The following is a 26,565-nucleotide window of genomic DNA, read 5'->3' as shown; positions in this document are numbered from 1 at the left end:
AACTCAGAGCTCCTTCATTTCAAATACTATTAACTTGTTCCTCTTGGCAATATAGCTCCATAGACTGGTCAAGGGAAAATCTTTTAAAGCAACAGCACTATTTTTTGTGGGTTGTTTGGTGGGGTTTGTTTTGCTTTGTCTTTTGTTTTTGTTTTTGTTTTTTTGTAAGGAAGGGCCCCCTAATTTCATCCACAGAGGAAATGGTAAAAAGGGTGAGAACATGCTCTCGCTTGCTGGAAGAGTCTGGTAGTCCCAAAGAGGCTCCTCTGTAGGCAGCAAGCAAAAGCCATCCATCATTCACCCTGGTCTTGATCATCCACCCCGTTCCTGATCGTTCACCCCTGTTCCTGAGAAAGCAACACCAGTGACGGGGCTCCATGTGTCAAGGCCATTGAAGAGCCCACAGTCAGGCAGACAACCTGAAGGACTGAGGATAATGTTTACATGTTGTTTCATACTGCATGTCACCCAGAATAAGAGCCCTCCCCAAACCCATTGCCTGTGTCTTTCTTTCTCTCCTTTCTCCCTCCCCTCATACCCTCTCTCTTTGTAGTATTCTGCAGTTCCTTTCTCATCATTTCCAATACAATCTATATTTGGTCTAGTCGATTAAGGAAAGATAGCCCGAATCTGAGCAACTTTTATAGCATAAGTGTAATGGCCTAGCATAAAGCATTCGCTCAGAGTGTGGTATTAGGCAAGTTGCTTGACCTCACCAAGCCACTGTGTCCCCATCTGAAGAAGAGCAGCAGTGAGCGGGATGTTATGAGGAAGCAACAGGGCTGTAAAGTATCAGCCACATAGTGGAGTGTAAGACAAATTGTGTTCAGTGAGTTCATTCATTGACTCAGCAAATAGGATGTGAGGGTGATCTGGCTGCAACCTCTGTCACCCCATTGATCGCCAGGGTTGATTCGGCTGATCTGGCTGGCTAGGTGGGTGTCCCCCTCAACCGATCCATGTGCGTCCCTCCCAAAGCTGCGCACTTGGTCGAAGAAGATGACCTTCCCCCCAGAGGAGAGTACCGTTCTGCGGTCAAGGGTATACAAGTAGCTGCGCTCCCCTGCTAGAACCTCCAACAATCTCTCAAGGTTCATTAATTCAGCAAATATTTGCCTGGTCACTATGTCCCAGGCACTGGAGATACAACAGTGAACAAAATGTACAAACACGCCTGCCCTCACCAGGACTCGTTCCTGGGGAGTGTGGGGAAGGAAGACAGGTAACGCATAAATTAACAGAATATTAGATTGAATCACATGAAATTGCAGTTTTCAGGTAAAATGTTCATATGGCTACCATATTCATGAGTGTTGTCTTGTTATAAAGTATTAATAACAGTTTATCATCACTAGTCATCATGATTGTTTCTGTTGTAGGATTGGTGCAACACTGGCTGAGTAGCTGAGTTGGTTAGAGCATTGTCCCAGTACATCAAGTTTGCGTGTTCAATCCTTGGTCAGAGCCCGTAAAAAAAATCAACCAATAAGTGCATAAATAAGTGGTTCAACAAATCAGTGTTTCTCTCTCTCTCATCATCCCCTTCTCTAAAATCAATAAACAAAATTGTTTTCAAAGATCAGTGCAAGTTCCCCCGCATTGTGCCCATCCTAGGAGGGTTGCTGGACGCACCATGTCAGAGGACAGCACGCGATCTGTATGGGCCTTGACTCTTTACCTTCGTTTATGTCAAGATAGTTGGCAACAGTAAGCTCTAACCCTCTAATGTCGCTTGCTTCCGGTGGGAGCATGTGTCTCCATAGGCGCTGGGCTGGCTCCTGCTGGACCGACCGGGAGACAATCACAGGCCTTGCTCAGAAGCAGCTTACCCTCTAGCATCCCTGAGGAGAATAGAATTCGTATCTGGAAAATCAAACCAGGCAGAAGTGTATTAGAGAGAGGGAAAAAACCTGCAAAATGTTGCAGAAGTTTAAAAATGGAAGCAAAACCATCTCATTCAGGGATTAGGGCAGGTTTCTTAGACTCGGCCTTATAGGTGAACCTTTAAAGGTGAGAGGGCATTTGACTGCTGAGGTTGGCATATATAGGAGATTTACCGTGTGAATCAAACAGTATGAGTTAGGGAAGTAGCAAGTAAGGATTGGGCTTTTGTAGGGCAACAATGGGCAATGGAATTTGAGCAATAGAATCTCAGAACTGAAGGGACTGTATGCTCAGTGTTCAATAAATGTCTCTATAACTAGATGGATACATGTATACATAAGGTGTTACCTATAAGAAACTATACTCCAAAGAGCTATTCAATTACTTCTCCAAGATTACTTGTTTTCAGAGCTAAGCCTAAACCATGGGTCTACACCTGTTCCAGCACTGTTTTATTGTTCAGTTGTGTTTGGCAATGGTTCATATCTCTGTAGTTTACAGATTCACATCCAAGGACTAACAACTTTATCTAATTCTACTAGTGTAAGTAGATATTAGGTTGCTCCAAAATGTTTTTCAAGAAAGAATAACTTGTTTTTAGGCAAGATGATCAGATGATGGTTTGTGTAGCATAAATTCCAGATGGATTTCAGAAGTCTAGGTGAGAGCCTGTTAAGACTATTTTTTAAGACTTTTGAACAGAACTTTTCAAAAGCTATTTGCAGGCCTTGCAATTTGCAAAGCAAAACCTCATCTGTTATCTCACTAGCTTAATTTTTTAAATATATAACTTTTTTCTAAAATGACATTTTGTTTGTTTGATCTTATTCAATTTTATTTCCCAAATAAAACTTTGTAAAAAGTAGGGCAGGAATTATTTATCCCAGGCTTATATCTGAGACCTTAATCTTTCCGTGAAGATCACAAAACTAGAAATTGGAAGAACTAGAACTTCATCCTGAAGGGTCCTTGACTCTGGTATCTTGACATAGAAGATCATGAACCCCTAAAATAATTATTTTAATCTTTGAGGTATAAACCTGTGTTATTATCATATTGGAAATATCTGTATTCACATATTGCATTCTTTTGAGGCAGTATAACTAAATTAATGAGTGTAAACATTAGAACCAGACTTATATTCAAATTCTGGTTCTACCATTTCTAGCAAAATAACCTTAGGCAAATAACTTAATGTCTCTGTGCCTCTGTTTTTGCATCTGTAAAATGGGGGGGGGGGGGGGGGGGGACAAAGTGTTGTTGTGAGAATTAAAGGAGTTAATAACTACAAAGTATCATGTAGAACTATGCCAGAGCACACTTGAATCACTGTATAAGTGTGAGTTGTTAATGATGATGATGATGTTATTCTAATGAAAGCATTCAGCATTAGCCAGATAAAGATTAGCTGTTCTAAGTAAACCATTAAGGTGTAACTTGGAAAACTTAAGTGAATTTTTCAACCAAAAAAATGTAAGTGCTTTTAATAATAGACAGCATTTATTGAATACCTATGTACCAGGCATTGTTTTAAGCTCACTTACATAAAGGTTCTATGAAGTTAGTACTAATACTATTTCCATTTAAGACATGAGGAAACTGAAGCACCGAAACATTAAATAACTTACCTAAATAATCATCTAGTGAAGCTGGGATCCAGGTTCCATGCACCTTGAGGCTGGAGGCTGCACTTTAAACCACTATGCACTACTGCCTCTCAGAGAGATACAGACATAGAACAACACCAGAGTTAAAAGACAAGAAAATTACCTGGGAACTGAACCTTTTGGTTTTTCATTCCCTTGTGATTTTCATTCCCTTTTGGCTAAATCTTGAACTCCAACATAGAAAATTGTAGTGTAGAAACAGGTAGTTAAAGATGAAACTTGCCCTGGCCAGTGTCTAGAAACAGCAAATATTAATCGACTATCTCTTGTAGTTTAGACAGTGCTGTGTGCAGGAGATTCAGTGATGAGCAAAACTATCAGAGCTTCTTAAAGGGCTTGAGATGTTCCAGAACAAGTGTTCACATCCACATGCTGCCTTTAGAAGCTCAATAGTTAGGCTGGGGTAACGAAGTGAGAGAAGGAGAAGAAGAGGTAGTGCTGTTGTTTTTCTTATAAGTAGCTGACCTTTATTCTTGCTACCACCTGGACCTCTAACCCTGTCTATAATTTTCTGCTTTGATGTAAAGCCACTTTATGTTTCTTTTGTTCTTATTCATTTCTTTCTCTATGCTCTTATAGATACTAATAGTCAGTAACAACAACTCAACTAAAAATTGGGTAAAGGTCTCAATAGGCATTCTCCAAAGATGTACAAATGGTCAATAAACATGTGGAAAGATACTCAACCTCATTAACCATTAGAGAAATGCACATCAAACCATGAGATACTACTTCACACCTACTAGGGCAGCTATAAAAAAAAGACAGATAATAACAAGTGCTGTCAAGGATGTGGAGAAATTGGAGCTCTCATATCTTCCTGGTAGGAATGTAAAGTGGTACAACTAGTTTGGAGAACAGTTTGCAATATTATTTAATGGCTAATTGTTAATGTACCTATCACTTTAAAATATTATCTCATTTATCCTGACAAAAAACAGCAGTAGTACTTATTTGTTAGGAACTGAACAGAGTGTATTATCTTCATCCTCCCCATAATAAAGCATTATTATTATCTCCATTTTGCATATAAGGGACCTGAGTATTCCAAAAGTTAATTCACTTGCCCAAAGACTTAGAGGCAGTAATTGCCACAATGAGGATTTGAAGCCTTATATGTTTGATTCACATGCCTGATCATGCCATACTGCCTCTCCTAGAGATAACTGGTATCAGCCCATAGAGAAGCTGAAATTTAGAGAAGGCTAATTTGTCACAGAGCACATAACCTATAAGTAGAAGACCAAGATATGAACCACTGTCAGACCCCAAAGTCCAAGCTTTCTCCTCTGTTCAGATAATACTGAAGAGTTATTCAGTTGACCCATATGGATCCGTAACAGTTTTCATTGACCTGTGGAAACTGAAAAACCAAAACCACATAGATTTCAATTTAAAGGAATGCTCTTTAAGACTGTACCTTACCTGAATTCTTAGTGTTGAAATGGCTCTTCCCGTATGACATCGTGGTAATAATATATGGCTGTAGTTGGGAGGAGGACATTAATAGGTTGTATCCTCTGAAATCACTGAGATTTGACCATTTCTTTGACTTACAAAATGGCAAATCCACATATTCCAACCCAGTACTTCTTTGGTTACCAAAAAAACTCTAATGTCCCTAAAGTTACTTGGAAAATTTTCTGGTCTGTGAAACTCCAAAGTCTGAGAAAAATCTACTTTTCTTCGTATGTGTCCCTAGACTCAAAAGCACTTTACAAATGATAAGATGAAAACTGACAAGAAGAGAGATTAGTAAAAGCTGACTGTGATTTTAAACCGTGGCAAGTGGGAGCTTGATATTGTCACTAATTAAAAAAAAAAAAAAAAGAACAACAACATGAGAAAACAAAGCAGATTTGTGGGAGACAATAATGAGCTCAGTGCAGACTTTTAACTTTTAAAGGAATAATGTGCCATGTGATTTCTGATACAGGTTCAGTTTATAAATTGGACTGCTCAAAAAATTATTCCTAAATGTTTTTAAAAGGCTGGCATCCAAGTTTGGGGAAATAATTTAAAATGCATTGTTAATGATGATAGGCTCCTTGGTGGGCCGTCAGGCTGGAATTCGCAGGTGTATATCCTGCTTATTTTTAAAACAGGGTCCCGAACTGTGTGCTCAAAATCCATTCTTACTCCCATTTGCACTCTATCAAGAGCTGCAGGATTCCTGGGAGCAGATGTCACTGTGTGAATCTTATTTTCTGTCTCAGATCCAGTAGGAAAACTGCCTTTATAGCAAGAGCCTAGGAAATTCCCGAAAGGAGCAGGAGAGGATGTGTCTGAGTCAGCACCGGCCTCCCTTTGCAACAGTATGCAAATTGCCAGGGGCAGGGTTCAAGTGCATTCAAACATGCGGCATTTTTCACAGCTCGTTGTACTTTATATCTTGTATTTCCGAAAATCACTTGAGATTTGCCTACATGATAAATTTCCCTTTTCTGGTCATAAAAAAAAAAAAAAGACTGTAGATTTACAGTCAAGTCTACTTCCTTCACGAAGCCACAAGAGAAAAGCTTCTGGCTTTGGCTTCCGCGCTCTTCCCCTCTGCATTGTAAATGAAGATAACAGAGCAAGGGGAGCAAGTGATCTCATGGACTGAAATGCAGCAGAAATACAGGTGCATGTTTTTAACATAGATACACACCTTTGACATTCATACTTTCTCTCCCAGCCACTTGAACCGGTCCACTCTGGAGACTTGTTATTCAATTTGAAATTCAACTGGCCCAAGAGGGAAGCTATGGTTCATCAGATTTTTCTGAATTGAGAAAGTAACCTTACTGTCATGATTAATTAGCACTGAGGCCCAGGGAAAGAAAATGACCTGCTAGCTCAGAGCCCAGAACTCAGACGTTCTTCCCGGTGTCCAGTGCCCTAGCCTCTGAATCCCAGAGCTTTTTGGAAACAGGACTACCCAGGCACTGTTCTTTGAGTCTGTCAAGTTTTCACTTCCCTGGGGAAGCCTTATTTGATGGCATAATTTTCAGATCGTATAATATAAAACCTATGGTGATTATCTTATGTTTCAAAGGGAGCAGAAATTAAGCAAGTTTGTATTTTGTTAATATACTTTTTAGTGATTTTTTTTAGAGAGAGAGAAAGAAACATTGATGTGAGAGAGAAAAATTGATCGGCTGCCTCCTGCACATCCCCTACTGGGGATCAAGCCCAAAACCTGGGCATGTTCCTGGACTGGGAATCAAACCAGGACCTCTCAGTCCGTGCGGCGATGCTCAATCCACTGAGCCACACCAGCCTGGCAAGCAAGTTTGTATTAAAGGCCTGGTATGTACCAGGCATTGTGCCAGCCACCAGTCAAATCACAGTGAATAGGATACACAGGTCTTACCTTGAGGGAGAATAATGGCTGCTAACATTTTCACAGCATTTACTCCAAGGGCATCATTCCAAATGTATTAAATCATATTTTGGATGCTCATTATTTTTATTTTTATTTTTATTTTTATTTTTATTTTTATTTTTATTTTTTTTTATCCTCACCCGAGGACATTTTTCCATTCTTTGCTCAGATAGAGTGGGAGGGAGGAACGGAGAGAGAGAGAGAAACATCAATGTGAAAGGAACACATCGAGTGGCTGCCACCCGCACGACCAACCAGGGCCAGGGACAAACTGCAACCGAAGTACGTGCCCTTAGCGGGAACCGAACCCGGGTCTCTCCGGACCGCAAGCCGACGCTCTAACCGCTGAGCAAAACCGGCCAGGGCTGGATGCTCATTATTAACCCTACTTTATAGGTAAGGAAACAGGCACAGAGACACTCAAGTAATAAGTGTCATTGCCAGGTTTGAATCCAACTTTAGATAAGTCATTCTTAGTGTTGCCGACTACTATTGAAGGGGAAGTTAAGGTGCTATGGGAGCTTTTGCTAATGTACTTTCACCTAACCCAGGTGGTTAGATGAATGCTTAGAAATTAGGCTGGGACTGACCCAGGCAGATGCTGTCTTTTCTAGTGTAGTCAGAGGCTACAAAGTAGAAAGAAGTCCAAAGACCAGAATCAACAGTAGACCATTTGTGTTTGTTGTTGGTTTGAAAGGCATGTTTTTTAAATCATTGAATTTGAATACTTTTAGGCTGAGCACTCTCTCTAGTTTGTTGTCTTATACTCCATTCATCTGTATTTAGCTGCCATATGCCTGACCCCTGTGGGTTTGTTACCCTGATAGATCTTCTCTGGGATCCACTTCATTTTAATCAGGAGTCTTTTGGTTGCAAGAAATAAAGTCACAAGTTGACTTTATAGACAAAAGAGGAAATGTACTGATCAGCTACAGCTTCTTTTTACATAATCACAACACAGGACAGGGTTGGTAGCCTCGGGCAGTGGGAAGCAGAGGCCCGGTGATGCCAACGATGTCTCTGCATGTCCTCTGACTCTCTTCTGCTGCAGACTTGCTTCCTCGGCATGTGGGAGCATGGCTGCCAGAAAGAGGCTGACTCGCTTCCCTAGGGTCCACTTTGGAAAACCACAGGATGTTCTTGTGTGGTTCAGCTGTCCACCCTCTGACCAATTACCAGACATACAAGGCATTTTGATTCCCCAGCTTTGGGCAGGAGTCAACGAGCTTTGGTGATTATAAGCTGGACATTGCTCCCATTATTACCTATTATGTAGAATGTTCCCAGTGTGGCCTTTTATGTTCACCCACTTTAAACTGCCTCTGTTGCTCATAGTAATTTGCCTGGCCCACAAAGCATTTTCTTTCAGGACCTCCTAGTACTGTGCTGAGGATTATGACATAATGCACCCAGAACGTGCTGATCAGTTTGTTTCGGGAAATGGGATGATCTTTCCACGCTGCTTCCTCAGTCTTCTTCTCTAGGGGGTTCCGTGTGCAAAGTCAACACTTTAGCATGTCCCAGGATCTCAGCTTTGAAGGCGCTAAAAGCTCCCTTGGTAGATTGCCTTAAACCAGTAGTTGGAAGATTAGCAAGTTCTAAGTTTATGTTTAAACACAAACGAAAGTGACTCACCCGAGGTCACTGCAGTGGCTAGTGCCATGAAGTTTTTGTCTGCACAGGCTCAAAATAAGCAGAATGACTTGGTCTGACCTGGCATTGAGTCTAAAATGGAATCACTGTGCTGAGGCTGAGTCCTAAGACTCTTGTGTGTGTTTGGGGGGAGGTGAGCAGCACTCTCCCTTTCACATGTGGCTTACTCCTTGGTTTAGGGCAGGGGCTCTGGAGCAAGATGTGTCTGGGTTAAGCTCTGGCTCAGCAAATACCTTAGCCTGCCTGTGCCTCAGTTACATTCACTCTGAAATGAGGGTGATACCAGTACCTACCACACAGGCCTGTGGTGCACATCCACACCTGAAATGCATAGCATTCCTAGCTCAGCAGCTGGCATAGCCAGTGCTCAGTAAGCCTTCGCTGTCATTCTTAGTATCATGTTGTCATGCACCAGCTCCATCCTTTGGCCCAGAGGTTTAAGGCAATTGGTAGCAGAAATAGGACAGTGTGTTAGACCAGATGCTTTTCAGAGCTCTGATTTTCTCATCTCATCCTTCCACATTTTTGAGGACAAGATAAGAGAAAGGGAAGGGAACTAACACTTCTCAGACACCTGATCTGTGCCACACACATGTGCATCATTCAGTGGTGTACTTCAAAGTTTCCATAACTTCTTCCCTAACCTCTGTCTCACCAGCTGTGTAAATATTCTAAGTGCCAAACTCTGTTAGAAAGTGTCCTGCCCAGGTAGGTGTTTTCAGTGACCCTATAGTAGAGTTAGGGACATGGGTTTGTCATAGGTTGATTCTATTTATTATAATCATTAATGTCTTTACTATATATTTGGTATTTGCCAGGTACCATGCTAAGTTTTTTTCATGTATTGCTCCATTGACTCCTTTCAGCATCCCATTTTTCCCCCATTTTAAAAAATATGTTTTTATTGATTTTAGAGAAGAAGGGAGAGGGAGAGAGAAAGAAACATCAGTGTGAGAGAGAAACATTGATCGGTTGCCTCCCGCACATTCCCTGACTGGGGATCAATCCTGAAACCTGGGCATGAGTCCTGGCTGGGAATCGAACTGGTGACCTTTTGGTTCACAGGACGATGCTCAACCAACTGAACCACACTGGCCAGGGGAGGTTCTAAATATCAAGATTTGAATGCTGAAAGAATTTAATATTGAATATAAATATAAATATAGGAATCACTAGTGTGATAGAAGAAAAAACTGGTCAAAATAACCACCAAGGATATCGGATAGGCTTAACGCCTGACAGACCTGAAAGGGTCGAAGCACTTGGAAATGACAGGCTTGCCTTCATCTCAGAGTTTGTCCAGAGGGATGAATAGAACTCACGCCCGGTGTGTTGGTCATTTTTGTAGGAGACCGAAGCCCCATGCAGTGGTGCTTGACTACTGAAATTAGAAAGTGCACTTGAGCCCCACGATACTGCTAACTGGTTGTATCTTTCACATTCCAGGAGGACATGGCACAGGCGGTCAGTCAGAGTGTGGTGGCAGAGCAGCAGAAGGCAGTGGACTGCTCGACTGACAACGTACGTAACTCACACGTTAGATTTTGCTCTACTGGCATGGTGTGCATTGTAAACACGTTGCAGAAGAAAAGGAGGTGATCACAATGAAATCAGATCCTTTCTTACATGGCAGGAGGTTGTAGTATGTCTTCAGCCTAAAGTCAACCCACCACTGCGTCACCGATTCTGTGCAAGGTGTGTGGAAATGTCCTCCGTACATTTCCCAGTACCAACAACCCAAACAGGTTTTAAAGGTGGGGCATGCCTGAAACATGCTTGCACCGTGCTTTATATAACGTCATAAAATGTTAAATGGGAGAACTTGTCGTTTCATAAACTTTGGTGTTCCTTGTGTTTTGAGTTTCACTTCTCTTAAAAACTATAAACTTCTGTCTGTAAGATGTTTGTATTGTTGTTGCTATTCAGTATTTTCTTGTTTAAGTCCTGGTTCTCATTTCTGGGTGCTAGTGTACACTTTGGTGCTACTATAATTTACATGATTACTATATTAATTACTTCTATGTTTAGGAAACTTTGGATTACTATAGCTTACAGAAAATATGTGATATTTCAAACCTTGCCAAAGAAAATGCCTTTAGTCTTCCAAAATCACATGCTAAAAACCTAAATAAAAACAAATAGGTAGAGAAAGAAACTTAAAAAGAACCACATTCAGTTCAAGTGAAAACCTGTAAGCAATTATTTTTTAAAGTTTACAATCGCAGTTTTTACTTTATGTATTTGCAAATACTATTTATGTGTTAAGACTATTTACTGCCATCTATCTCAAGGCACAGATCAAACATCTCTAAAATTTTATAACGATAACATTTTATAGGAGCTAGGGCCGATCCTAAATGTCATCTGGCCTTTCTTTTTTCCTGCTGAAAAATGAGCACTTTTAAAGCATAATCCTTTGGGGAAATGATTATCAGCCTTTTCTGCGGCTGCGGAAGAGAACCGTCCCAAAGATCAGTGGGCAACATCTGCACTGACGCTGTGTCAGCTCGTTACCGAGCCCTTCCCGAACAACAAGCCGTGCCAAACCCAAATGAGCTTCCTTATGGAAGTGGAATTTTCCATCCCTGAAGGTTTTCAATCAGAAGCTGGCTGATCATTTATTAATATATTATCAAAGGACATAAAGACATTTGTAGCTATTATAACTGAATTCCTAAGTTGTTCTTGGCACAGTGTCAGGTTTATTTATGTAGTTTTCTCTTTAATTTTCACAACAACCATGCAAAGTATAGAGGTATGGCCAGCAACTTACAGATGAGAAAGTTTAGGGGTAAGGAGATTAAGCGATGTGCCTATGGCCACCAACAAATTTGGCAGTTCATATATTCTTTTTTTTTTTTTTTATCCTCACCCGAGGACATTTTTCGATATTTTGTTCAGATAGAGGGAGAGGGAGAGAGAGAGAGAGAAAAACATCGACGTGAAAGCGACACACCAAGTGGTTGCCACCCACACGACCCAACCAGGGCTGGGGACAAACTGCAACCAAGGTACGTGCCCTTAGCGGGAACCGAACCCGGGTCTCTCCGGACCGCAGGCCAACGCTCTGACCGCTGAGCCAAACCGGCCAGGGCAGTTCATATATTCTTTCAAGTAGTAATGCTTCCCTCTATCATGAAGACCTGATGAAGGGTCGACCCTTTCCCCAGAAAAATACTGATAAGTATAATTTTGATACAATCACAGAGGTTATATAGTTTCCAGAATTCCCTCTGTGTGTCTCTTAGAAACCCATTTATTCTGGATTAAGAATCCATGGTTTAACTTTAAGAAATAGGTCTCTCAGCTTATAAAATTGAGAGACTTATTTCAACTTATCAAAAAAAAATAAAAAGAACCATGGTTGGGCTCCACAGCCCATGTGCCCAAGTATTTGGTCTAAGATGGAGGTTCCAGTATCCATACATTTTAAAAGCTTCCTAGCAGGTCCTAGTATGAGGACAGGGTTGAGAACCACTAGTTGAGTTGGGCAGAATGACATTTAAGTTCATTCTGACTCTCATATTTTAATGTAGTAACATTCAACAGCAAATCTGATCTTTCTTATCTTGCATCCTTCATAGTTTGGTTTTGGGTCAGTGGGGGAACATATGGTTCATCCGTTACCACATCTACCAACAACAAGAGGGCTGCCTCTAAATATATTTGTTAGGGTGTTTTCCTTGGTTTCTATGGACTGTTTCCTAGTTTTTTTCATTGAGTTCAATTCTACCAATATATATCAGAAACCTATTATGCACAGTGAAAGGGGATGATACGTGGAACTGGGATAGAAAGGGGAGAAGCAAACATTCCCTGCTATTTATAAAAGTCATACTGTAGTGCTTGCTGTCTCTTGTGCTTTCCTGTTTTAAAATTCACATGACTTTTTTTTCGTAAGAGAACTCTGTAGTTTGCATTCACCTTTGTTATCAATGCTCTTTCATGAGATGATACAAAACGGAAGTTGGACATAATTACCGTATGAGTTAAGATTAGGCTCATTCACAAGAAGTTCTTCTTTTATTCAACAGTCGGTATGTAATCAGTTTGAGGGTGGTATGGTGTCTCCACGGTGTCACGGACCCAAGCACCTCTTGTATGATTACTATACCAAGCTCATTTGGTTATTCTATCACCCTCAAAACATGGCATCCAATTTTTGGTCTAAGATGGCTACTCCAAGTAGCACCTTTCTGTCCACTTTCCAGCTAGGGAGAAGGGAAGGTATGCTCCTTCTCTTTAAGAGAACGATCTGAAAATTATGTAGTTCATGTCTCTTTGCATCCCATTGACTAGGACTTTCTCTGTGGACACATCTAACGTCAAGGAAGCTGGGAAAGGTGGTTTTTAGAGTAATCAGACGGTTAGGTGGTTCAGTTTGGTCATTGTTCTGGTAGTAGCCCCTTATTTGTCATTCTTCCACTTCCCTCTTTTTAAAGTACTAAAAATATGTATTTGAATAAGTCTTTTTGTAAGTATGTGGTCATTATTAAAGGATGGTGATAGAGAAACTACAGGAAATCTAAGTGAACATCTATTCAGTTATTGCCTAGCAATAAAGTGAAAACTTTAAAGTGATAGACACTTTAAATCTGTAACATTCTTCAACCACTGACTTTTAGTCCTGCCGCCTCTTCTAATTAATTGTGTGATTTCAATAGGTCACTTGACATTTGTGTCTTGGTTTCTTTATCTGGAAAAGAGAGTAATATCATCGAACTCTCAAGGTTGTTCTCATGATTAAATGAATTCATGGATGTAAAAGTGTTTTTGAAAACTGGAAAGCACAGCACAGATACACAATGGGTGGTACTGTTTAAGTTGTTACATACTGCACAGTCCTTGTACTGAGGCACCGCCTCCCACTAAGAGCATCATGAGGTGTTATTGTTCTGGAGCAGTTACCTTGATCCTATTTCTAGACTCCAGGGACAGCCTGGTGCTTCACTGCCTCCACCAGAATCTTCCAGCTGGGGATGGGTTCCCTGGCTAACTACAGATCCAGAAGGCAGGTCAGGTCACTACCTATATTTTTAACTGCCTGTTAAGCAAGCATGGAGCCCTTTCAGTTTTTTCTTAGTTTTCTGATACTAATATTCATTGGCGGTATCATCAACAATAATCCAGAATTAAAAGTTAATTTTCTAAAGCTCACCTAGCAGAAGTCTCTATACCTTCATTGAATTACATGTTCATTTCCTACTCTGAGTTTTCATGTCTTAAGTTTTGCTCTCCTATATGCATTTATTTGCTCATTCATTCATTCCTCAAACATTTATGGAGACCCTACTATGTTCCAAGCACTGGGGACCAAACGTGAATAAGGTCCAGTTCTTGTAGGTGACTCAAATATAATTGGTGCACCTGGCATTTAGTAGGCCTTCAGCAGATGTTTGTGGTCCCTTCCTTCCTCTCATGTTGCTCAGTTAACCTACCTAATGCATCACTGACTATTGTGAATGTGTCCAGAAGAGACGGGTGATGTTGTATGCTCAGAACATCTGCAGCATAGATTCTTTTCCGATGAGCACAGCATGGATTTATGGACTTCATGTTGATTGCATCAGAATGAGGAGAAATTGTGGAAATTTTGGGTTTACTTCCCAGCCCAGCTTCATGTACAGACCACAGTGATAGAGTATCTTCCACTTTTATCCTTCTCCCCTTCCTTGATCCATTCTTCACCAAAGCATTTTAGACATAAAGTTCAATAGGGAAGCATGGGGAATGAGACAGAAATCATCCGACATTCCTCTTACCCTCCCCCACTCCCCACCTTCTACTCTAAATTCTCAAAAGACATTATTGAAGTGCACTGTTGTTTTGGTAACAATACACCAATGGTCAAGTCTTCTCCTCTTTGACATTTATCACATTTTCCTTCCCTTTGTAGGCTGTCAGCCAGATGAAACAGCAAAAATATTCGACGAAAGTCTCCTTCAGTTCACAGGAGATACCTTTAGCACCCACTCCATCATACCATTCAACAGATGCAGACTTCACAGGCCATGGTAAGGTTCTTTCTCTGAGCAGAGTTGAATTGACTCATCATACTTTTAGAAAGGAAGGGATCGTGATGTCCTGGAAAGAGACTGGACTAGGAGTCAGGGAGCTTGGCTTTGCACTCCTCCTCCACTTCCCTAGCTTTGAGACTTGGCCAGGTCACTTTACTTCCTACACCATTTTGCTCATCTTTACCATGAGATTGCCTATTGCCTATTGAATGTAAAAGTACTAGAACCAAAAAGGCCCTCAGTAAATGCTGTTTGTATCTGAAGCTTACAAATTACTCTCTAATCTCTCCAGAAGATTGTGTTTAGTTCATGAGTAATATCTCTTAAAAATCATTTTGAGCCAAATTGTTAGTCTTGCATATGTTGATGTAAGCTATCTGAAGACTGTTAATTTCCAGTGCTTAAAGAAATCGGTGTTCTCTCTCTCTCTCTTTGAATTCCTGGCTGGAATGGTGATGACTGGTGGTTGAAAATAGAACTTCAAAATGAATAATGAGTATTTTCATTTTGCTTTTATGCAAAAGAAGTCAGTAAAAGGGGTGGGGGGAAGAGGACTATTTACAGCACCATGCTCACCAATGGCAAAGCATAGATCTGCATCAATTTAGCAGGCCTGATGCTTTATAGTATTTATCTTTTACATATTTTTCATAAATATTAACTCAGTAAAAAAATTAACAAGCAGTTACTATTCTAAAGAACTGGATATTTACTAAAATACTTGATGACTGGTCAGCAAATGACCCCTGGGTCAAATTTGGCTTGCCCTCTGTTTTCATATGGTCTGCAAGCTGCAAGTGGTTTTCAGATTTTTTTTAGGTTGAGAAAAACTAAAAGAATATTTAATTAAAATTACATGAAATTCACATTTTAGTATCCATAAACAAAGTTTTATTGGAATATTAATTGTTTACATACTATCTCAGCTGCTTTCCTTCTATAAGGATAAAGCTGAGTGGTTGCCACAGAGAACACATGCCCTGTAAATCCCAACATATTTACTACCTGATCTTTTACTGGAACAGTTTGCTAACTACAATGCAAGCCAATTGAGTTTTGATCATATATATTACATATTTATACCTCGATATCAGAAATTAATCGTCCAACAATTTAATCTGTAGAATGTATTGTCAACGATCTACTTATCAAGCATTCAGTAGGGACCTGGTATGCATGAGGCTCTGGGCTGGATTCTGTGAGAGAAACGAAGACCAAGACTGAGTCAGGACTGGCTGGGGTGAGGCAAAGTGGAGGGGGAAGGAAGTGCCACTGCAGCATCTTGTACTGTGTGTTCGCTCTCTTCTCACTTGAGAGACTGAGCTAGTCATTTACAAAAGGAGTATAAACTTTTTAAAGCATCCTTGAAATGTACATTGTTTTTATTGTTAGTAAATGGGATATGAAGTATGAAATACATATGCTGCAAAATCATCAAGAGACAAATCAGGTTTATAACATTCCATTTCTAATATAGCATTTTTTTTATTGTTACTGAGGTTGTGTCCCTAAATTTCTCACTCTTCACCAAGAGGCCTTTAGATTAATAAATTCCATGTGGTCAGGAATAGCAACTATATGAACGCTACAATATGCCAGACCCTGGGCAGAGTACCTCACACACATTGAATTCTTCTAACAGTCTATTAGTTGGTGGTTATTTCTCTGATGAGGAGTGAGCCTCAGTTTCACCCACCTACTAGTTTCCTTCTTGGGAACTCAAATTCAAGCCTGTGCCCTTTTTCACCAAAACCATGATTATTGCTTAGAGCAGAACCCCACAGTCTCACCTAGAGCGTGTTTCCTTTTGTTTTATACCAGGGTTGGACAACATTTTCTGTAAAGTGCCAGATAGTAAATACTGAAGGTTTTCAGGCTCTCTGGTCTCTGTTGCAGCTACTCAACTGTGTGATTACAGTGTAATAGCAGCTGTGGACTAGATATAAAGGAATTAGTAGGGCTGTGTTCCAATGCAGCTGTATTTATAGACATTGAAAGTTGAATTCTGTATAATTTTTATGTGTCTTGAAATACTATTTTTCTTTATTTTTTTTTCAACCTTCTGAAAATGTAAAAATCATTCTTGGCCCTCGGACCAAATATAGCCAGTCCACCTGCCCTTGCTTCTACATAGGTTTATGTAATGAGTCTTGTGGATCACGACTTGGCCCCTGTGCACTAGCTGCAACTGACCAGCAGATGGAGCCCTGTATTATCAGCCCTTTACTAAATGATACCACAAAATAAGAATTAATACACCTAATGATCAAACTTAGTTATTTTTTAAAAAGACATCTCTGAAGACTATTATTTGTATAAGATTCTCTTGAAAACATTTTGACTGTTTTGATTTTTCAGTGGGTTAGGTTTAGTCATCTGGAAAATACAGATATATAGAATTTATGCTAGATAAATAAGTATTAAAAACCTTCTCTTGCCCTGGCTGGTTTGGCTCAGCGGTTAGAGTGTTGGCTGGCGGACTGGAGAGACATGGATTCATTTCCGACTAGGGGCATGTACCTTGGTTGCAGTTTGTCCCGGGCCCTGGTTGGGGTTGTGTGGGTGGCAACCAGTTGATGTGTCTCTCTCACATCGATGTTTCTCTCTCTCTCTCTTCCTCCCTCTCTCCCTCCTGCTGTATCTGAAGATAAATGCAAAAAATGTCCTCGGATGAGGATCATAATTTTAAAAAGACATATATCTTCTCTTAGCCTATAAATTTTTCTCTCCTAGTTTTTAGAAAAACCCAATCTAAAACAATGGTTCCAAAAAGTAAATCTTTATAAAACAGCAATAATACTTTTAACAAGCTTTTCATTTACGGAGCCAGTGATTAATTCTTGAGTTGTATTTATAACTTTCTTTTTTTTAACTATGTGTACATTTGGGATAATTTTTAGGTAATCGGTTGTGTGTTTGTTTTTCAGTTACATCATACTTCATGGTGTATTTTATTTTATTTTTTTTTTATTTAAATTTTTTTTATTTTTTTTTATTTTTGGCATTTATCTTCAGACAGAGTGGGAGGGAGAGAGGGGGGAAGAGAGAGAGAAACATTGGTGTGACAGAGACACATCGACTGGTTGCCACCCACACGACCCCAGCTGGGGCCAGGGACAAACTGCAACCAAGGTACATGCCCTTAGCGGGAACCGAACCCGGGTCTCTCTGGTCTGCAGGCCGACGCTCTAACCGCTGAGCTAAACCGGCCAGGGCCTTCATGGTGTATTTTAATATTGAAATATTTTCAAACCAAAATGGATGATTTAGGGAGATAGTTATTGCTTTAATCTCAAAAGTGTCATAGGAATGTCATGTTTCATCCCTGGGTGAATGGGCAGTAATGACCCAGCCTTTTCCTTTGTGGTGCTTGGCAGAAAAAGAGTGAAGTGACAAACGCATGCACTCTCCTAGTGTGCGTGCGAGCTGAGCTCATCTCCTGCCTGCCAGTCATTCCTTGTCCAATCCTCCTCCAGGTGGTTTCCAGGCTCCTCTGTCGGTGGACCCTGCCACATGTCCCATTGTCCCTGGCCAGGAAATGATCATAGAAATATCCAAGGGACGTTCAGGGCTTGGTCTCAGCATTGTGGGAGGAAAAGACACACCCTTGGTAAGTTTCTACCTGTGAAATATATCCACTGTCACAAAGTTACTTTTAAGCCTCATCGTGGCCATGTGTCACTTTAAGGAAGAGTTGGGTTTTTTTATGGTATGGAAAAAATATATAATTATAAATGGATTATGTATCCATATTCTGGGCAGCTTTCAAATGTTTCTCAGTGTTTAATCTTCACCAGGATTTTCTCCATCTATGATGCTGAATATTTTTTATAAATGCTTATTAGACCAACAACATCATAGCAGAATGTAGAAATGTATAACAGTTTGTAGGATGGTGCTTGGATATAAAAAGTGTAAATATAAGTATTAACTATTGTTATTATCATCATTATTATTATTTAATGGAATGCTAGATAAAAATATACATCAATTCTAGCCCAACAATTTAGGCTTTGCTTTATTCTAACCATGGCTTCATCCACTCATAATGTATGGTTTGGTTTTTTTTTTTGGTACGTGCCCCTAGCGGGAACCGAACCCAGGATTCTCTGGTCCACAGGCCGACGCTCCAACCGCTGAGCCAAACTGGCCAGAGCCATAATGTATGTTTTTTAAAACTGGTCTACAACGTTAGTTTTTGCTTGGATGATAGATCTTTGATTATTTAGTACCTTTTGATTGTCACTAATCAATAGTGCCATTGAAGTGTAAAATTTCATGGGTTTTGATTTTCTCAAAATAGTACCATTGAAGTGTAAAATTTCATGGGTTTTGATTTTCTCAAAAATATGACTAATCAATGCATCCATATTTGAATAGGTAACATATGCACATTATATAAAGTTAAATGGACACAAAAGGATATAAAGTAAAAAGTAAATATTCTTACTCCCCTTTTGCCCTACACTTGCACTCTACCCCCCACTCCCAACTCCAACCAGGGTCTCTCCCTAGAGACAATCACTGTTATTGATGAATACATTTTTAAATGAACATTTTGGCATTTCTTTTGCCTATTTAATTTAGTAAGGAATAAAGTGTATTGTAAATGCCAGATTTATAGGTAATATTAGTATAATATGATCAATAAAATGATTCTTTCCGTTTTGGGCAGGAATATGATGTTTCTGTGTTAGTATTATTGACAGGTGGGAAGATCCTATCCTATTTTTCCATTACAAATATTAGCCCCCTAAAGCACTAGGCAACTCAGATACAGTGTATGCTACAGAAACTGGGTGTTAGTGCCTTGTCCATGTTTCCTGGTCATGATCCTTCTCTCCTACTATCTGGCCTGACCTAGAGAATCCTGATATTCTGTTTGACCCTCCTAGTGAAGCATCTGAACCTGAATGTGCTCAGAGGCTGGTGTTAATTAAAAGATTTCATCCGTTTGATGAAAGATTGCTTCAAGTTTCTCTCCAGAGTTCAGGATAACTTACTTCCTGAATTCTTCTCCTTTGCCTCTGTGGGCAGAAACTGCTGTATGTGGCTTCCTGCATCACTGATGTTTTTTTCATCAGCGAGGATAGAAGTGGGAACACGGGAATTGAACTAACCCGGCAGCCGGTTTTAGCTCCCAGCCTTTCCTTGGGTCTTTGCCTTCTTTTTTTTTTTTTTTAAAGATTTATTTATTTATTTATTTTTGGTGGTATGTGCCCCTAGCAGGAACCGAACCCGGGACACTCTGGTCCGCAGGCCATGCTCAACCGCTGAGCCAAACTGGCCAGGGCGGGTCTTTGCCTTCTTAAGGCTGCAGCACTTTTTTACATTTCTCATTGTCTGTTCAGATTTTGTTATTGAGGAAAGAGCTAAACTCTTCCTTAAGTTTCCCTTTAACTGACTTGTTTATTTTTTCATTGTATTTTTAATAATGCCTCCTAGTTTTATGGGATCTGGTCTGTGAGCAGTTCCTAGAAACTTTGGCTAGCCCTCCAGCCAGGTTCTACTATAGACAGGAAGTAACACAGCACCAGAGACCCTGTTCCCCAAATCTGCCTCTGCATGCAGCCCCTCAGACTCTGCTCTCTCCCCTCAAATTGCTCCTCCCCTCCTGCCCTCCTCAAGATTCTTTTCCTTCTGTAGGATGTCTCACCCAGCTCCTTCAGCTCCATGACCTCTCCTCTGCTGATCTCTGAACTGATGGTCGACTGTTTATTTCTCTTTTAGCTCTCGGTCGTATTTCCGCTCTACCATTTACCCACTGGGACAGGTTCCTTAACCTCTCAGAGTTCATTTCCTGATCTATTAATGGGGATAGTAATACCTTACAGAATTGCTAGGAGGATCAAAGAGATGACCAGTATATGGTGCTTAGCCCGATTCCTAGTACATAGTAAGCAAGTGCACATGACGTGTACCTTCTCCAAGCCTCAGTTTCCACACGTACTAAATAAGCTTAATAATCCTCACACACTGGGTTGTGGTGAGGAACAGAGATTTTAAACAGTAGAAAATTATATGTATATATTATTAAGGCCAGTGGGATAGTATTGAAAAACTGCTGGTTGACCCTGAACATTGGATGTATCTTCCTTCCAGGGCCTGTTTTCTCATTTTCCTAAAGAGATGTTTCTGAAGTTTAATAACTAAATTTGTATAAGTAAGACTACATTTGAAATGAATCCAAGAAAATTCTGTAATGAATTCTTTCATAAACAAAAAGGAACCCTCTGTTTATTTATTGCAAATATAAGTCTCTTTATACTGCTTAAAATAAGGCAGAACTAGATTTCCCATAGGAAATCAGAAGCCTTTAGTCAGCATGTCTGGCCTGGCTGAATGAGTTTGTTAGCTGATATATTTTTGCTTTTGTTGTTGTTAATATGATTTTTCTTTGTGTGGGTTGGTTAGAAAACCCAAATAAGATGTGCCCACGCTGCTCTCGGGTCTTTGAGAGTGACCACACCTGCGCCACTGGCTGCCGCCTCAGGGCTGCTGCTGCCCCCATCCCTCCTGTATCCTGGGCGGGAGGCTTTGCTGAATACCATGCTCTGCTTCTCTTGCCACCACGAGGCAGCCAAACACTTCCTTAAGAGCATCTTGAGGTTCATAATAGGTAGTCCTGCCTTTTGAGACTGTAAATCCCATTGTCCTTGGAAGGATAAGCACCACTTAACAATGGGAAATGGGACACAGCTTTCATTTCCTAACCTCAGGTACCTCACCAAAAGCTGTAAGTTAGACTCACAATCATATACCGGCATGTTGTGTTGGTGAGGCTGGACAGTGCAGGGTAGAAGGTGCTTTAACAAGTAAAATCTTTGTTTATTACAATGAAGATCTTTCTTTTTCCCATTCCAATGTTGACACGGAACATGCAGCCTAATTGACACTGCAGGTCACATCACCCACTCAGGTGCTGGGGCGGTATCCAGCCAGCAGGAAGTTAGCCGGCCAAGAGGAGAGCATATGGAAGGAGACTGCGGACAGCTCTGAGGCCCACTCTCAGAAGTACCCTTGCACTTGCCCTTGCACATTTGATGATGTGACGCATCCTTACTTCAGCTCTGTGCAGGGGAGAAGCACGTTCTGTGTGCTGGTGACCTTTCTCAAGCATCTGCTCCAACCCTCCCAATTAGGGTTTCTGTGCCCTCTTTGTTGTATGTCCAACAGATATTTTCACTGTCTTTAGTGGAATTAAGCCTCTGGGACTTGGTCTTGACACCACATCAGTCCTATCTGCTATAAATAGTGTCTCTGGAGCCAAGACAGATGGTTTCTGAGATCACAGAGGGAGATCTCATTTAGCATCCCAATGTATTTGCAGAAGGTCATCTAAATAGACCTTTTAAAATACCAAGATAATGATGAGGGTGAGCCTCCTGGGAGGGTTTATGAGTACACCTGGACCCAATCCTCAACGACAAACTCGGCCTCTGTTGTTTTAATCTTACGATGTGCTCCCAGGTCTGCTTTTGGTGACTATGGCTCTTCTGTGATAGGTTGCATATGTTTTCTCAAAGGCTGCCCTTTGCTTAGTGCTAAGGATACAAAATTGAGTGAAAAACCCTGTCTTCAAAGAGCTCACACATTCATTCAAGTTTATTCTACTGCCTTTAATGTTTATGGTCTAATATAGGGGATCAACCAATGAAAAGTCATAATAGGGACTATTAAAATAGGGACTTCCTCTGGAAAATAGGAAAAAAGTAGAGCTTAGTACATACTTATAGATTTAATTACTGTAGGCTAGTTTTTATGTTTCTCGTAAGCCAGTGTCTTAGTCCATTTGGGCCGCTATAACAAAATGCCACAGACTGGGTGGCTTGTAAAGAGCAGAAATTTATTTCTCACAGATCTGGGGGCTGAAGTCCAAGATCAGGGTTCCAGCTTGGTTGATTGAGGGCCTTCTGTGTTACAGCTTCTCGTATCCTCACATGGTAAAAGGAGCAAGGGAGCTCTGGGGACCTCTTTTATAAGGGCACAGATCCCATTCATGGGGGCTTTGCCCTTGTAACCTAATCACCTTTCAAAGTCCCTTTCTCCTGATCCGATCACATTGGGCATTAGGATTTCATTTTACGAATCTGAGGAGGACACACAGCCAAGAAACCAGATACGGCACATTGCACAAAAGAGATGATGTATTAATTCATATTTTTTGTCTCCTTTCGTCCAATCTTCCATCCATCCTTTAACCCTGTCAGCCATTCCCTCCCTCTCTTTGGTCTTGGAGTGATAATTTGCATGAAATCTTGCAGCTCAGAGGACTTGGTATATTCTGCCAAATGAAAGACTGAGGACTTAACGTCTTATGCCGACTGCACCATATTCCTTAAACCTCTCCCCGAAGCCCTCAGTGAGCTCTTCTCAGACACGTTTGCTTGCTGATTCGAAGTTTTATCTCCATTGCCCTCAGCCTTGGGAATTCTAGAGAAGAAAAAACTTAAGTCAATCTTTTATCTTAGAGTTTTAGCAGACTCAAACTGCTTTTGGGATTGAACAAATGAGGTGGTGAGAGAATAAGGAAAGGTTCTCCAGGACCCTCATTCTGTGCATCTCCTGTCTCTGGGTACCATTGCCAAAGGTCCCAAATGGCACATGGTGTGTTCTGTCCACCCTCACAGGCAGCACAGCAGAGTAATGATGCTGATTCGGTGGCCTCAGAATCCCAGATCTTTAACTGTGGACCCTTGGAAAACAACTCTTCTAAACCTGCTTTGTTCGTAAAATAGTGGTGGTGACAAAATCTACCTCTTAAAATTGGTATGTGGATTACTTAAATTAAAGAATATAAAGGACTTTTCCCAGTGCCTGTCTGTTCTGAGTCTGGTTAGTAGTAGTAGTAGCAGAAGCAGGAGTAGTATTGTTAAGTAGTCATATTATAGTAGATCCTTAGCTCCCTTCATCTATGTGTCTTTGGTATGTTACCTGTACACTGAGAAACATGACTTTTTTCTAGATAATTAGACATTTGTTTTTTAGCATGAATTTTATAATGTGATTCAGGCACTGTTCTTAATATGTAATTACTATGTATCATCTCATTTTATTCTCACAACCCTATAGGAAAGGTTTGTCTGTAGAGGGAAGCATTGTTCCATTTTACAGATGTGGAAACTGAGGCACAGATTAAGTGAGGTGACTTCTCCAAGGACATAATACTAGCATTTGGTGCAGTTGGAGTTTAATCAGACAATCTGACTTCAAAGCCACACTGTCTGTGCCCCTTTTCTAGCGCTACCATTGCAGGCATCAGTCTTCTTCTGCAAAAGGGAGTTATCCACCTCACCACCAGACCCTGAGCTCCTTGAGAACAGACCTGTTTGATTTTATGTTGTATCTGTAGCATCCCCATTTAGTGCCTTATACACTTAAAATCATGACCCTCTGTCCAGCCTCATTGTGCTGCTGTGAATCCCAGCCATGGGTCTTGCGCCCACCTAATGCAAGGCTTTTGCACATGCCATCAGGTCTGTACGGAGTGCCTCTCTGGTCAGTTTTAACTGAAGCTCTAGTATCCTGTTTATGGATACTCATATCCATGAGTATGTGGTTGACAAGAATGCTGTTGAAACCACATCATTTGAGAAAGAATAGAACAGACTGGAAATGGGAAGACCAAAGGGACAATAATGACTTATGCTCACATATAAGGTTATCTTCTTGAATGTAGGGTAAGAGCAATTCATGTGCTCCCAAGGGAGCTCATTGAAAAACAGATTTCACATGACTATAAGTAAGAACTTGCTAAACATGAGCTGACCAAAGGTGGAGTGAACTACCTGGGGATAGTGAGTGCCCTATCTTGGGAAATATTTTGATAAAGACAAGCAGCCACTCTGCAAGAATTTTACTATTATTATTATTGTTAGGCTTTGTTCTTTAATTGGGAAGGAACATTTCTATTTATAACTTTTTTCAAAATGATTTATAAGAAAATTCATTGTCTCTTGTTAGCATCTCACAAATTCCTTTAAACTACAAAATCTGGAGTGTTTTTTTTGTTTGTTTTTTTTTACTAGAGAATCAGGTTGTTTTATTTTATGGATGCTAGTAATTATCACTTTTGGAAAGGTGAGTTTAAAATTATAAGCCCTAGTTGCTATACTTTTATTGTTTTTATGGGTCTGGAGATAAGCTTGTCTCTTTGCAAGAGGAAAACAATTAGACTAGGACATTTGTGTTGTTTTATAGTCTCGGTACCATCCCATTGTAAATGAGGTCAGTGGATTCCCAGGACAGATTTTAAATTTTAGATATTCTTAATAGCAAAAGGACTGGGAATATCCGATGCAAAATGTTGTCATTTCTCTCTAAGCTTTAAACCTGTATATTTTTATCACCCGATTTAGTACCAATTTAATTCATTCTTATTAAATAAAAGTTCTATAGGAAGATACATTAGCAGGAAGCATCAAGATAGATGGACTCCCCCATTTGAATACTGTGGGGCAAAGTTCCTCCATCTAGAAACTGAAATGAAGAATATCTGTCCTTTAGCTGTAACTATGTATCAGGTTCTCATTTAACCCTTCACTGTCTTATATGCCATTGTTTAACTATTACTGCTTTTGACCATTTAAAGACTGCAGCCATTTAAACCACTAGATAGTTTTTAAAGTAAGCAGAATAGAAAGCTATTTTACATTTGATTAAGTGTTTTATTTTGCTATTCCCCTTCAAATGAACTTTGCACAGTCTATTTCATAAGGAGTGTGGTTTGCTTTGGCTTGTAATCCCCCAAGGCCAGGCTCCTTTTATCGTTATTGCTGAAGTCATATATTTTTACACAAAACATCTTATTACCTTAGTTTTATTTTAAAATCAAAGTGGAGTTTGCAAAAAGTCTATGAATCACACTGAAAGAATGTTAACGAATAATACCTCTGAATTTCCAGATTTGGACATTTCTGATCTTAAAGAATATGACTGTAAGCAAAAATATTATGCAAGCTGAGTAAAATTTAGATAAATAAGGACCAGATGGAACTATAGGGACTTATAAACTATAAGGCAAATATTGTTCCATTTCCTTAAAATAAATCTATATTTCAGTATGAAAAATTATATTCATATTGATGAGTCTCAACTTTTTGTTAAATCAGACTTGGCAAGGGAACTCCATTTTAAGTAAATATAAAACAGGTTTTTTTAGCTTAACTGAGAAAGCTTTTCAGAGTCTGAAAATGTGAAACATTTTTTTATATATTCACAACAATTCTTATATTAGCTGTTTTATTGCTGTGATTTTCATTTCACATTTTAGTTATCTGTAAATAGTGTGTAAGAGTTTGCAATCCCTGCATTTGAGTTTTAGGATAGCTTACACAGTCCATTGCTTTAAAACAAAACACACACACACACACACGCACAGATTGATGTTATTGCTTCCTATGTAACTGATCATTTAATCCTTACTTTTATGTCAAACAAGCCACTATATCTATTGCTGATTTAATGCATATTTGTGTTGTCTATAATTTATTACCTGAGAATATTTCAGTATTGCAAAATAATAGGTACTGTACATTGTGATCCATTTTCTATATCTTTGAAAGTTTGGTAGGTGGATATCTTCATACCCCCAAACATATAGAATAGATGAATATATTGAGATTAGGGTATATCGACTATGTCTTTGTTCCTTTTGTAGCAGAGTTTTACAGGGATTAAGTGAAATCTTGACTATGTTTGAGATTTGTAGAAAATCTGTGTGGTGAACCCTAATTTACCAGTTATCAGAGTAGAGTATCCAGAATAGAATATGATGGATAAGTCCCTTTGATGCTTGCTGACTTCATTGTATAGCTACAACCCCTTTGGGTTTTCAGAACAGAAACAATTATTTAACCTATGAAGCTGGCAAAGAAAATTACATCAATTTGACAAATACTCTATTTCTTCTAAAGCAGTCACCTTTCATTATATCCATGGTGGTAAGGCAGTACATTAAGACTCATCCAAGGTATAA

The 26,565-nt window shown here is 39.9% G+C and overlaps 1 protein-coding gene across 1 annotated transcript in view; it reads left to right on the top strand.

Annotated features, from left to right (window-relative positions):
• Positions 1-26,565, top strand: part of PATJ (PATJ crumbs cell polarity complex component) — a 332,328-nt gene that overhangs the window by 246,585 nt on the left and 59,178 nt on the right. The window contains exons 32-34 of the mRNA XM_036256685.1: positions 10,018-10,092; positions 14,468-14,585; positions 18,065-18,198. Coding sequence (XP_036112578.1) covers positions 10,018-10,092; positions 14,468-14,585; positions 18,065-18,198 — 327 coding nt within the window. The remainder of the gene's footprint in view (positions 1-10,017; positions 10,093-14,467; positions 14,586-18,064; positions 18,199-26,565) is intronic.

This window comes from Molossus molossus, unplaced genomic scaffold (genome assembly GCF_014108415.1).
Source record: "Molossus molossus isolate mMolMol1 unplaced genomic scaffold, mMolMol1.p scaffold_m16_p_12, whole genome shotgun sequence".
NCBI lineage: Eukaryota > Metazoa > Chordata > Mammalia > Chiroptera > Molossidae > Molossus > Molossus molossus.
The sequence above is the reverse complement of the archived record's forward strand: the minus strand, read 5'-3'. Positions and strand labels throughout refer to the sequence as shown.